The sequence below is a fragment of the Tupaia chinensis genome, unplaced genomic scaffold (assembly GCF_000334495.1).
Source record: "Tupaia chinensis unplaced genomic scaffold, TupChi_1.0 Scaffold000292_1, whole genome shotgun sequence".
In the NCBI taxonomy this organism is placed as follows: domain Eukaryota; kingdom Metazoa; phylum Chordata; class Mammalia; order Scandentia; family Tupaiidae; genus Tupaia; species Tupaia belangeri.
The window spans coordinates 548008-561464 of record NW_006159777.1 but is presented as its reverse complement, the minus strand read 5'-3'; the positions used below and the strand labels follow the sequence as shown (position 1 = coordinate 561464).

At 48.9% G+C, this 13457-nt stretch overlaps 1 protein-coding gene across 2 annotated transcripts in view; it reads right to left on the bottom strand.

Moving 5' to 3' along the window:
• The window catches only part of OPCML (opioid binding protein/cell adhesion molecule like), a 585692-nt gene that overhangs the window by 24234 nt on the left and 548001 nt on the right, over positions 1-13457 (bottom strand). The window contains exons 4-6 of one of the 2 annotated variants that reach the window (XM_006150629.3): positions 1875-2012; positions 1345-1465; positions 719-870 (exon numbers count right to left, since the gene is read on the bottom strand). In XM_006150629.3, coding sequence (XP_006150691.1) covers positions 719-870; positions 1345-1465; positions 1875-2012 — 411 coding nt within the window. The remainder of the gene's footprint in view (positions 1-718; positions 871-1344; positions 1466-1874; positions 2013-13457) is intronic. The other variant, XM_006150630.3, reaches the window with a different exon arrangement.

Below are 13457 nucleotides of genomic sequence, written 5' to 3'. Positions count from 1 at the left end.
TTCCCACTTATGAGATGTTTCCCTCTGACCAGACCTCAGTAAATACACACATGCAATAGCATGATGAGTTGGCCAATGGTGTGAAATGTGGCATGGGGAAATGGACACACCAGGTGGAAAGATGGAATGAGAGATAAGGGCTTCACAAGAGACCAGTCTGGTTCCTGAAATGTCCCCATCCACACAGGAAGGAAAGTCCTTCACAGAAGAGTCAGGCTCCAGGTGTGGACAGAGCAGTCATCTGAGGAAGACCCGACTTTGCTCCATTCACCCCCAGCATGAGCACATGGCATGGCAAGGAACATGAGAATCATGATGGTGCCAGCTGACTTGGATTTAAAACTATAAATGTAACCCCTCAAATTGTAGACTTTTACTATAGAAGGTGTCTTAAAAGTATACCTTATTTATCCCCCAAAGACCTCCAGGTAGTTCTACAACATAACTGTCTTACGGCTCCATCTTTAGGGAAACCACTAGTCAGCTTCATTGAGTTTGGCTCCCTCCTTTTGTAAGGGGCAAATCTTGCCTGTCCAATTACCTTGAAAGGTCACTGCATGGCATGCTGCAGGATGACAGGGAGAAGTATGTCTTCTCTACGCATGGAGAGTTGAGCAGTGTGGATGGACATGGGCCAAGCAGTCATGCTGTCGTCCCTCCCAAGTGCCTCCAGCTCCCCACATGGCCGAGCCCATGCAGCTGGAATTCCTGCACTCACCATACAATGTGATGCTCGCATTGGTGTTGCCAAGCTTGTTTGTGGCCACACAAGTATAGTTTCCATAATCCTTTTCTGAGACGTTGAAGAAAGTCAGAGTGGATATGCGGCCTTTGTTCTCAATCCTCACTCCATCCAGGCCAGTGGCTAACCTGCAGTGAAACACACAGCTGGTCTGTTTCTACAGAGAGACTGAGGAAGAAAGTATTGGACAAGCCAAAGGTACCGCAGAGTAATCCTAAAAGCAGGCCTTCCTTCATAGGAAATCTGCTTCTTTAACCCAGATCCTCTAACTCAAATCATAAGTATCACAGCCTCTATCAGGAGAAGAACAGAGGAAAGTCATGCTCAAAACTGCTCAAAGCACTAACTTCCCTGGCTTCTAGTCAGAAAAGACCACCATGTCTACAACTAATCTCATCTCAGATTTCCATATGAGGTCAATTCATTCTACTTCCCAGCTTCTCGCTATGTTTCTTTCCTGACTCTAAAAGGAGGCTCTGTTACAGAGGAGGCCGTAATGCAGTTTGGTCTTGCCCCATCTCTCCCCTTACTTCACGTCCTTCCACGTGGGGAATGATCATCATCTCTGCTTTAGAGCTGTCCTCGCTGCATTTGCAAGTTACCTGGTATCTTCCTTAAACCACTGGAATTCAGCTGTGGGGACTGCAGAGGCCTCACAGCTCAAGATGCCCTTCTGACCAACGGAAACTCCAGTGTTCTTGGCTTTGGAGATATAGGGAGGGTCTGTGGGAAAAACACACACACACACTTGTGGGGTGATTTTGTGAAGGAGACAAAAGGCACATTTGGCCACTGCCTATATAAATGGGTTTCTTGGAACACCCCTGCTTCCCAGGATAATAACCATTTATTTTAGGCAAAGAACGTCTTGCTTGGGTATATGACATTTACACCTGCATCGTCTTCAGGCCTTCAAACTGAATCTACGTTCACACTTCTCTCCACTTGCTGAGAGCTCTGACACAGAAGACGCCAGGGACACACAAGACAGGGACATTATTGGGGCAGAGCAAGCAGGCAAAGAACATTCCCACTGGAAAACCTGCTTGGCCTCTCAGACTGGCATGGCCATGACCAACTGGTCACCTTAACCCCCACGCCCTCTTTGCCCTCCACACAGTGGTCCACTCACAGTTTACAGTGATTTTCACTTTTCTCACGTCAGGTGCGGCGACGTCGTTCAAGGCGCTGCACTCGTACTCCCCAGACTGGTCACGTTTGATGTCAGAGATTTCCAGGTACTCATCCTCACTCACAAAGCCCTGGCCTTCTGGGAAGAAACACACAGGCAGGAAGTAATTGAGAAAACAGAGCCAGGTCCATATTCACGTGTGAAGGTTTTTCACGTGTGAACGTTTTGGGGGAAGCAATAGGGAAAGCCACAGTAATAGTACTGGAACTTCAAGTGAAGGCAGATGGCCTGTGTTGGCCAGAAGTAAGGTGACAGAATAAAGGACTAGTCTACTCTGCTTGTCTTACAGCTCTGTGTTTGGGGCCAGATCACTTGAAATCTCCAGAGCATTTGCTCAGAGACGGAGAGCATTGCCTTTATTCTATGATTATTATGAGGATTAATGAAGAAAGTATATGATGAATATCCCGGCACATGACTAAACTTTGATATTTTTAAAATAACTGGTAAATAAAATAAAACTGTGAAATAATGCTGAGCTATGTTAGTAGAGACGATCTCTCATTCACTGTGTAGAAATAATTCACTATATAGAAATGGCTTTAGATACAAAATACAAACTACAAATGATTTATGGCAAATGTGAACATTTTGTATTTTTTAAGTTTCTTTCTGAGGTTGCAAAATTGGCATGCTTTCAACCAACCTTATGAGCTCTCGCAAGAAGAGTCACTTCTACCTTATTCCCGTGGTGCTATGCAAAGCAAACAGCCTTTCCCTATTTAAACACGAATATCCTGAGTCTGGCTCAACAATGGGCTCCTGTGGAAACTCCTGCCAAGAGATGGTGGAGAAGGCACTTCTGTTTCCTTGCTCACCGACCCACTGCCTGATTCCTTCTGTGCTCTGCGCATTGTGTTGAAATTAGTGTTCAGGACCATAAATACTGACAACTTCCCCTCCAACCCTGTAAAAGTATATGCTGACCCTGAGACCAAGTCTGGCCCTGCATTGGATGGAATGGAAAGATGGTGTGTCTATGGGTGAGGGGACCAGGAGACAGGTGCCCTGTCAATTCCATTCTGCTCCAAGGCCAGCCCCAGGGGGGCTTCCAACACCCAGCCTGCCCTTCATTCAGACCACTGTCTTTTGGCTCTCACTGCCTTCCCTGCCTCCCCTACCCCAGGTCATGTCCACCCAAGATATACCAACACAGTCTGGGGATGGCCACTCTGGCCATCCCTAGACGGTATGGGCCCAGACACGCAGTTTTTCTGGGGTCCCTAGTAACTCCAGTCACCACCTTTCTGGTAGCCCGATTTTGTATAGTTTCATGGAAGAACTACTGCATTAGCCAGCAAGAGCTATCATCTGTTAAGTGACCCTCCTAGAACCTGCATATGGTATGAGGACAGCCCACAGGTGTGAGGCTCAGGGTCATTGAGGAATCCAGCTGAACCTATGTGAAGAGTGGCTCAGGGTACAGGATAGAAGAGTCCTTGAAGGGCAGAGATGGGGCCTGAGGCAGCAGCCACACACACCCAGCCTGGCATCTGAGTACCTCCCCTGAACGGTTGGCCCCAGCTGGCCCCATACGTACGTATCTACGCCCTATTTACTAAAGCAAATGAGCTGCCTCCAGTGGGCTGGTCAGGATCCTCAGGCCTGGGCACTCTTTGCCTCTCCTTAGAGAGAAAGGGAAAGACTCGGACCATGACGCAGAGCACACACAGACCGGAAGTCTTCAGAGGCCCCAGTGAGCGCCATCTGTGAATGTCAGCCTGTGAGCGCCGACTGGCTCACAGGGAAGCCGTGCTTCACAAGATGGGGGTCATGAGCCTTTATATAAGCAAGACCCATCCTGGGCACTTTTCAGGGAACTAGGACAGCATGGCTATCTCTGCAATGCATAGACTTATTTTCACGAGCTATAACACTGTTTTATGGGGCAATTATGTGACAGCAAAAGAAAAAAAAGGGAAAGTACATTTTACGTAAAATGGGGATCGTTAGTGTGATACTACTTCATTAAGAGAGAAAATGAATTTCGTCAAGTTTGTACAATAAAGTAAGTGCTCAGATTTTGATTCGCATATAAATTCCTCAGGGGATTGAGAAAAATAAAGACTGATCCAATGATCTGGGGTGGGTCTGCCTTCCTGTAGATTCTGCTCTGGCAGGCCAGGTCAGGGCCCAGGGGTTGCATTCCCCACAGGTGCCAGGGGCAGACTGTGCTGCAGGGGAGGTGGGCACTCATAGCGGGGAAGCCACAGGCCACCACCAGTCATTTATTGGCACAGAATCCCCCCGAAAGGGATCAGGAAACATGCCAGGCCTGGCCTTCCAGGTGCCTCTGGCTGTTTGCAGGACATCAGAAAGCCCTCACTCTCATGTAGCACTGTGCAGGTCTGGGCCCTGGTCAGCTCGTTTGAACATACAGCAAGCACCCCTTGTGCCCACAGGCAACCTGTACCTTAAAAGACACCATCTTGGGATTCAGAGCCCAGCAGGACACAGGCTGAGTGTCAGAATCCTTGCACCCATGTTTCCATCAGCTCTTACAGTCTTATGACCAAACATGCATCTTCCCCCTGCACAGGTTTCCGTGTTAAAATGGGAAGAGAATGTTGAAACTCCTCTTCAGCCCAGGACCAATGGAGGTGATTTAGACGCTGTTTCCTCCACTATTTTGAAGGCTGGAACCAATCTAAGTTGCTAAATGCCGGAAGATGGGGACACTGCAGGGTTCAGTGCTTTCCCTGCCTCTCCAGTGTGGGTTGCAATGGAAAATTCTGATTCCATGCTGCAGAGGAAGGGCAGGAGGCAACGGATGTTTTAATCCTCTTTGCTAGCTGCTAGGAAGCCAAATTGCTGACTGTGGAGTTAGAGGAAAATGGGCAGGGCGAAGCCCAGAGTAGAAAAGGAGCAGAAGAAGAGATGAAGAAGAAGGATACATGGAAGTGAGGAAGGACAGACAGACAGAGGGAGGGCCTAAGAGACACAGGGAAGATTCTGAAGATGTATCCATAAGGTATATATATATATATATAAAAAAGCCAGGTTAAGGAAGCTGGATGCTATATAGGTGACTGTGAGTTTGAATCCCAGCCCCAGAGATTTGAAGAACACCATGTCATGTCCTCAAACCTGACAGATGGAGAAGTGGAGAGGATTGCAACGTGACCTTACCCCACTGCAGGTGTTCTCTCCCTCTCTCTCACTCTGTGTCTCTGGCAAGCACGGATACACTATGACAATTAGACTTTTATTTTTTTTTAACAGAAAAAAAGACAGAGTCTGTGATTTTTTTCTGATAAAACAGGAGAGTCCATCCTGCCCCACACGTTGGTTTCATGCTGAAATGCCCTGTAATAAGCTAAGACTAGCCAAGATGTACAAAGTGCCCACTCTAAGCTCTCCGGTATCCCAGGAGAATGTGGTTGGAAGCAACAGAAAGTAGATTGTGATGCACTGGCAGAAACACATAAAAAGGTGGGGGTATTTCTCTCTATGGAAGGAGCTTTTCAAAGATGTAAGTTCAGTTCACTGCATGGGCAAGATTAAGATTTGCCACATTACAAAAGGAGCCATTTATCATACCATGTAGGAGGCCATCTCCTTGGATGCAGGGTGCATGCTTGGGGGTAGGGTGGGTAACCCTGCTGGTTCTGTAGACCTCAGGGGGCTTCTGCTGTAGGTGCATGCTGAAGGTACACACATTTGGACCTAACATGGTCACAGAAAACAGGAAACAAACAACCTGTAACAACCATGAGCAGAGTTGGTCCAACCGAGGAAGGATGAGCAGGGAGAAGAACCAGCCCAGAAGGATCCCTGACTGCGCTTTTCTGACCGCACCTGCAGTCACTTCCCTCCTATGAGGAGTCGGGTGCTGCATCAGACACAGGGTGGTATGGACAGAGGTGACCTAGAACACAATGTCCTCCTCCTTGAGTGGTCCACAATCTCCTGAACTCAAAATAGTTTACATTTTCTCTGTACTTTAGGCTTGGTTTTTCAGTTCTTAGTTGTTTCTAGATCCTTTAAGTAAGGAATAGTGGGTCAGAAAGATTTATTAGAGCTGGAAGAAACCTAAGCATTTGGGGATAAAGAGATCAAACAGGAAAACCAGAGCAAAATCTGCAGGCTTCTGACCTACCTCCTTTCTCCTTGTACGCCCCGTCCTTCCATGACAACCATGTCTCTGCCATCAATCACTCTTGCATCCATTCCCATCTATTTCCTCAGCCAATTCCTCAGAATTACAGAGCCGGAAGTACCACAAGGGGCCAAACGATTTAGCCTCCTGCTTTTTTGGATGATTGTCCCTGACAGAATATCTCCTCTTCTCCCTGAATACCCACAGGGACAATTTTAGGAGGTGGCTTCTCCCTCAGCAAGACTATTCACATCGTCAAAACAAATCATTTTTATGCAGAGGCAAACCCCGCCTGGTGCCTTCCTCTGAAACAATTAAAAGTCACCCCCTCGTTGTCCCTGTGCCCACCACCCCCTCAATCTGTTAGGAACACCTGTGCTCTATCCATGGAAACTGTTCTGTGAGGTTACATGTCAGCACTTGTCACAGCTTCTGCCATGAGACCTGTCAGGAGGCGACGTGTAGAGGAAGATGCCTGTGGGGCTCTGCCATGGGAGAGGAGCAGAGAGCGGGGCTGAGCATTTCCAGAGATGAAGACGGAGGACAGGAGCGGCCAGAGGGGGCCTAGGTGAGTGGGGAATGTGGGCACCCCTGTGTCCTCTTGGGTTCTGGAAAAATAAGTTTCCTTCTGCCCAGCAAGAGGGACGGCCGTAGATGGGCCCCGTCAATGCCGAACTAGGACGTTTGGACTGTGATGATCCAAGTGACTGTGTGCTTGCCCCACGCCCGGTAAGCCCAAATTAGGCTTGGGATCCATCTGGAAAATAGCCTTTTACCCAGTCACCAAAGTCAGGCCGTAACTCAGGTTATTGAGAAGCAAAGGTTTGGCCAGCGCAGAAGTGCGGAGGTAAGGCACTGCTCAACCGTCTGGATGACAGGCCCTGTTCTCCTGAAGACCTGGACCCAAGGGGTGCACGCGCTTGCCATCTACTGGCCGGGACGACTTTGGTCATGCTGTGAGATCCGGGGAAGGTGCTTGTGCTACTTTTATGGACATGATAGACAAAATAAATTTTTTAAAAAACAAGAGTCTCTTCCTGTAAGGTGAGTACTAACCTTATAAAAAAAAAAAGTGAGTTGGCAAGCACAGTGCACAGAGAGAAGCAAGGTGAGTCCACGGGGAGGGCCTCAGGCTGTCTGAAGCTCCTCCCCACTCCTCGATCTTTGGGTATGCACAGTATACCCAAAGGTACAGGCTATAGCAGCTGCTCAGGGGCGGTGTGCCTGAATCCTGCCATTCCTCCTCCTTTCTCTACACTATTTTGGCCGACATGATTGTCACGCAAATGAGCCATGAGCATTTCAGAATATCAGCTCTATTGCTGTCTAGCTGAACTGCAATCTGGGCTTGGAGTCCAGGGCTGACCCGGGGTCGTTACCTTTCTTCCTATGGATTGAACACGGCAGGGCCTGCGGCATGGCAGGACTAGACCTGGGTACTCAGTCATGAGCTGCACCTGAGAAGCTGGGCCGCACAGATGCATTTCCAGGGCACGGAGGACCCCAGAGCCAGGAAGGGGTGAGTGGGAAGGTGACAGAGACAGGAATGCTGCTCTCATTTCCAGATGAGGGCATATCTGTTTGGCCAGATGCCTGAGCAAGTTACCCCACTGTCCTGGGAAGATGGAGAGAGAATGAAGTGAGTAAAGCTGCCTTCTAGAAACCAGAAGGGAGTCGGATTTTCTCCCTTCTTCCCAGGGATCTCCTGACATCGTTCTCAGTCAGAGGCCTCCTGTCCCAAGATCATCCATCTTTAGAAGGACAGACACAGGGACCAGCAGTTAGCGTAATGGTTATGTCGCTGGACTCCCACGTAGTCGACCGCGGTTTCCATCCCAGACCCGGTGGCTTAAAACTCACGCCAGGCGCGTGTGTGTGCGTGCCCAAGATCCCGAGAGGAGAATGGAGGAGAAAGGATTGCAGCATGGCCATCTCCCCTGGGGGAGACGCCAAAGAAAAAAACCCTCCAAAAAAAAAAAAAAAAAAAAAGAAGAAAAAGAAAAAGGACAGACACATACATGTGCTTGAGTTTGGAACTAGGGTAGGGGCTCAGCGTTTGGCACAGTTTGGGTCCTGTAATCTGAATCCTATACTATTCATTCTATTGCCTAACTCGCAAGCACCCTGAGAAGTTACAGCTTCAACTTTGAATTCTTTGTGGCAGAGGTCCCCAACCCTCCTGGCACCAGGGACTGGTCTCACAGAAGCTAATCTTGTGGACCAGGGGTCGGGGAAGGTACACATCTGCCAGGCACACCATTCCTGCCACTACCACATTGCACTATACAATGAAACAGTCACACAACAGGGTCCGCACTGTAGGGGCTCAGCGTTTGGCACAGTTTGGGTCCTGTAATCTGAATCCTATACTATTCATTCTATTGCCTAACTCGCAAGCACCCTGAGAAGTTACAGCTTCAACTTTGAATTCTTTGTGGCAGAGGTCCCCAACCCTCCTGGCACCAGGGACTGGTCTCACAGAAGCTAATCTTGTGGACCAGGGGTCGGGGAAGGTACACATCTGCCAGGCACACCATTCCTGCCACTACCACATTGCACTATACAATGAAACAGTCACACAACAGGGTCCGCACTCCCATGAGAATCCAGTACCACCACTGATCCGACAGGAAGTGGAGCCCAGGCCACAGTTCCAGCAATGGGAAGCAGCTGCATACACAGAAGATGTCTCGCTCCTCTCCCACCACCCACCTTCCATTGTGTGCGACTCACCTCCAACAGGCCACAGGCCAGTACTGGCCCTCAGTGTTGGGGGGGCCCCTGCCTTGGGGCACCTAATGTAGGTTCAACATACAGCACAGGTTTATCCTATGTCTGAGAGTTAGAGGTTTGGAAACTCTGAATCCCCACCAAATGCCCCTCCCCCTTTCCTTATTTAAGCCTTTCTCCTTGCAGTCTCTCCACACTCTCCATCTTCTCCCTGTCTTGACTCACCTTAGGACACTGCTGGCCACGAGCAACCCTGGGCTGCCCTCTAATGAAGCCATGGTGGCTGGACAGCAGTGCGCTGCATCCTGCCCGCTCCCATCTCCCAGATACTTGCCCTTCGCCGCACTGGAGTTAATGGACAGTGTGATAAACCCACTATTTCATTGTCTCTTAATTAATACAAGCAAATGGATTGTGCTACAGTCATTTTGGTTGGGAGACCGAGCCCCTGGGTCAACGTCTCACTTGCTGGCAGTGACAGAAGCACTTTGTCTTGGGTCCAGACAACGTTTCTCAGGCTGTGGTTCCTAGGACGTCTCCCAAGGAAGGGGTGGCCTCCCCTTGTCCGGGCTGCCAGGCTGGCCGTCTTCCCTCGGGCTGACAGTCAGTTGGCTACTGACAAGATCAATGTGTTACCATGAACATTAACTGAGCTTCCAGTGAAGAAGTACATGAATAATGCTCGTCTCCACTAGGGGCTCAGGAATTCCCTGACAGAGCTGGGTTTACTGGGCCCTTCCCTCTTCACAGATGAGGGCAAAGAACATAGTATATATTTCTGTTTTCCCTTAGCGTGTTTATTACCACCGAGAGAGACAGGTGCTCCCAGCAGGGCCTTCACGCTACGATTCACCCCAGCCTCAGTCGGCCAGGCTCATGGGCACATGTGTGCCTGTCATGCAGAGAGACTTCGAGAGACAAACTGCAGACCTCTCCATGCAAGCTCAAGGCAGGCACTCAGTCTAATGCTTAAAGGAGTCGGATCCCGCGTAGCTGGTAGCAGTTGAAATCCTGGCCCTGGAGTCTTGGAAAACAGTTGAGTGCATCTGTGTGCATGCCCCAAATCCCGGCAGGATGGAGAATGGTGGTGGAGGTGGTGGTGGGGGGAGAGAGGGGTGCTGCGATGTGAGCCATGCAGGTGTCACACTGCAGAGCATCCCTTCACTCCTGCAGCACCACGGCTAACCCTGTCCTGCATTTTCTGACGGGATAGCTCAGGATGACGTAGAACGTAACAAGAGAACTCAGGCAGCATATATAGTATGAGTGCTTCGGAAGATAAATGGACACACACGGGCTCTTGAGCTCTTTATGGGGTAGAGAAAAGCCAAAGATGAGAAGGTATAAAGCGTTTTTATCTGTAAATGGGATGAAGAGAGTATGTCAAGGAAACCCACCACAATCGAGTCTAGGAGGAATTCGCTGAAAGTTCTCCTCTCTTGTTGGCCAATCGGAGTCACCCAAGGAACACTTTAAAAATAGACAGCTGAGGGACCAACACTTGGCGTAATGGCTATGTCACTGGACTCCCATGTAGTCGACTGTGATTCAAGTCCTGAACCCGGTGGCTTAAACTCACGCTGGGCGTGTGTACGTGCGTACCCAAGATTCCGAGAAGAGAATGGAGGAGAAGGGATTTCAGCATGGCCATTTTCCCAGGAGGTGATTTCTCACTTTCTGTCTCTCTGTCTCTCTGTCTTTCTGGCAAATGGACGCACCCTATAGCAAAAACCTCTTAAAAATAAAGAACAGACTGCTGAGCCCTTGCTTACAGATTGAGCGAACTGATCTAGGGCAGGGTTCATATCAGCACCCTCTAAAACCTTCCCAGGGGATGCTAAGGAAGAATAGGTGAGAACAAGGGGATTGTAAGTTGAGGACCCCTGTGCTAGTTCCACTTGCTGGCCCTCAGGTTAATGCTGAGAGGTCATTTGGGGTCTTAAGGTGCACAAGTCTGTGCGCCTCATGAGTGTGCCCAGAGCTCTGCCGACCACCAGCTTCTGCACAAGGCGTGACTGGGGCAATAAATCAGGAGTTTTACTGCAGATGAGGCTGGAATGGGAGCCTTGCTAAGGGGTAAGGCAATGACAGCCAGGGCCATGTCTGATAGTGTCTATGCCTTCATTAATGCCCAAGGCCGGTGACCCCCAAGTTAGGCAAACAAAGAACATAAAGGCTATGCCAGCCTGGCGGCGTAGTCCATAGTCCATATCGAGCAGGACAGCAGTGCTGGGAGCCACTTGGCCAAACATAATTTGGATTTCCTGCTCAGGACTCGTTTTACTTTAGTTGTTAATACCAAAATATCCCAGTTGGTTCAGATTCCCAGTAAGAGTAGTAATAAGGTGTAAAATAATAACGTTTTCAAATGTAAAATTTTGTCAAAACTTGGCCGTTTAAGCTCTGCTATTTATTTATTTATTTAGCTTAGAGACCTTTGTCATAGCGCTTGCGTGCTTGCCAGAGAGAGACAGTGAGAGGGACAGTGACAAATCACCTTCCCCTCAGCCCCCGGGGGGAATGGCCACACCTCAGTCTCTTCTCCATTCTCCTCCTGTGATCTTGGGCATGCATGTACATGTACCTGGCATGATTTTCAAGCCATGGGCTTGGGACTCAAACCACGGTCAGTTATGTGTGAGTCCAGTGACATAACCACCATGGCATCTGCTGGTCCCAAGCTCGGCTACTTAAAAATAATGACTGTCTTTCTTCCACTTCTATATTGTTTTGGTATGAACTCCTTACTTCCTATTAAATAGAAAGTCACTTATATTTAAATAACTTTTGTAATATAATGGCTAGGTTTTTGTGTGTGTGTGTTTTGTTTGTTTTAAAGACATGGCTTAGGGACCAGTAGGTAGCTTGAGTGGTTCATGCACTGGAATCTCACATGACTAATTGCAGATTGAGTCTTGAACCTGGCTTTTTCATTTTCTGTCTCTCTAATCAAATTTAAATAAATAATAAATAAAATAAATAATTTTTAAAAAAGACATGATTTAACTTTGTCACAGTTTTGCCTTGACCTCCTGAGGTCCTGGGATTACAGGTGTGTACCACCACATCCAGATCTTTTGGGGTGAAAGAGTGCCCTTTTTTTAAGGACCAGCAGTTAGCCTAAGGGCCATGTCACTAGGGACCAGCAGTTAGCCTAATGGCCATGTCACTAGACTCCCATATATTCGACCATGGTTCAAGTCCTGGACCCAGTGGCTTAAACTTACACCGGGTGCGTGTGTGTGTGCCCAAGATCCTGAGAGGAGAGAGGAGGAGAAGGGATTGTGGCGTGGCCATCCCCCCTGGGGGGTGATTTCTCGCTTTCTGTCTCTCTGTCTCTCTCTGTCTTACTGGTGCGTGCACACGCCCTATAGCGAAAAACCTCTCCAAAAAAAGAAAAAAAAAACTCAATAATTAAAAATAATTAAACAAGGCCCACTTCATGGCACAGCAGTAATATGCTGTTCAAGAGAAGCCCGATTCCACATGGCAACTGCAGTTCAAATCCCTAGCCCGGTCAGCCAGATGCACTCAGGAGGGATACGTAAGTACCTGAGATATGACAGGGTGGACGGCTGGAGGAAGGGGACTGCTGGGCTACCAGACCCCGTGGAGGATGCTCGTCTCTCACTGCCACTGTCCTGTGCGCCATCATGAACAATAAACAATTATCACACCCCCGCCTCCTGATCATCCTTCATACATGTCTCGAGGAAGTTCGCCCATAGCAGTCTAAGCAAGCACGACCTGCCACCCAGATCCAGTCTCTTCAAAACAAAACAAAAATAAAAACAAAATTTGGAGGAACAGAGGCATTTTCTGCCACAGTGTGGTCAGTGAACATCCAACTCCAGAACTATCCGCGGGTACTTAGAAAAACCATCTTCGTGAGCCCACAGCAGATCCAGGTTGGAGTCTGTCAAGGGTGGGCCGTGTACCAAACCCTCACAGCACCGGAGTAGCTGATGTACCCCTGGCTTGCTTTGGGAAAATTAAAGCTTTCCTTCTAAGACCAATGGTACTGGACACATTTCCCCTGGGGATTAATTTACCTTATAGCAACACCAAGAATGCCTTTGTTGTTATCGAATTGAGTGAACACACAGTTTGGTTTCCTGGGACACTGGTTGTTCCAATATAATTAACAGTGACCTCTGATTCTCAGAAGTACTCTGGTCTGGAGGATAAACCATGTGAAGTTCTGCTGTCAGGCCCCAGAGTCAGGGCCTCTGCATGGGGGACTGGCCCAGCAGTCACTCTTTCTGATCTAACTAAAGGCTGAGGGTTAGCCCAGGCGGGGTACAAACCCTCAGATGCAAGACTGCTGAACTGAGGGTCAGGAAAGAGCCTGTGTGCCACCATCCTCCCAGACCTCGACGCCCATCAGCTACCCTCTCCTCTGGGCAGATGCAGCAGCTGGTTGGAGCCTTAGCCAAGCAGAACAAGGGAGTCAGCTCTGCAACATCCAGGGTGGAAACCCAGCTAAGCTTCTTTGCCTAAAGGATCCTTGCCCAAAGCCCTGAGAGACCAGAGACCAGACCTTCGGCTTTCTGAAATGGTTTGGAAGGCAGAGAGCACTGATAGCAGCCCTGGGGCCTGTCCAGGTGACTGTGGAAATGCTCTTGTGAGGAAGAACACAGCCCAGGTTTTGCAGATGAGGCCTTGATGCCACCTGACTCCTCTGGCTTCCTCTC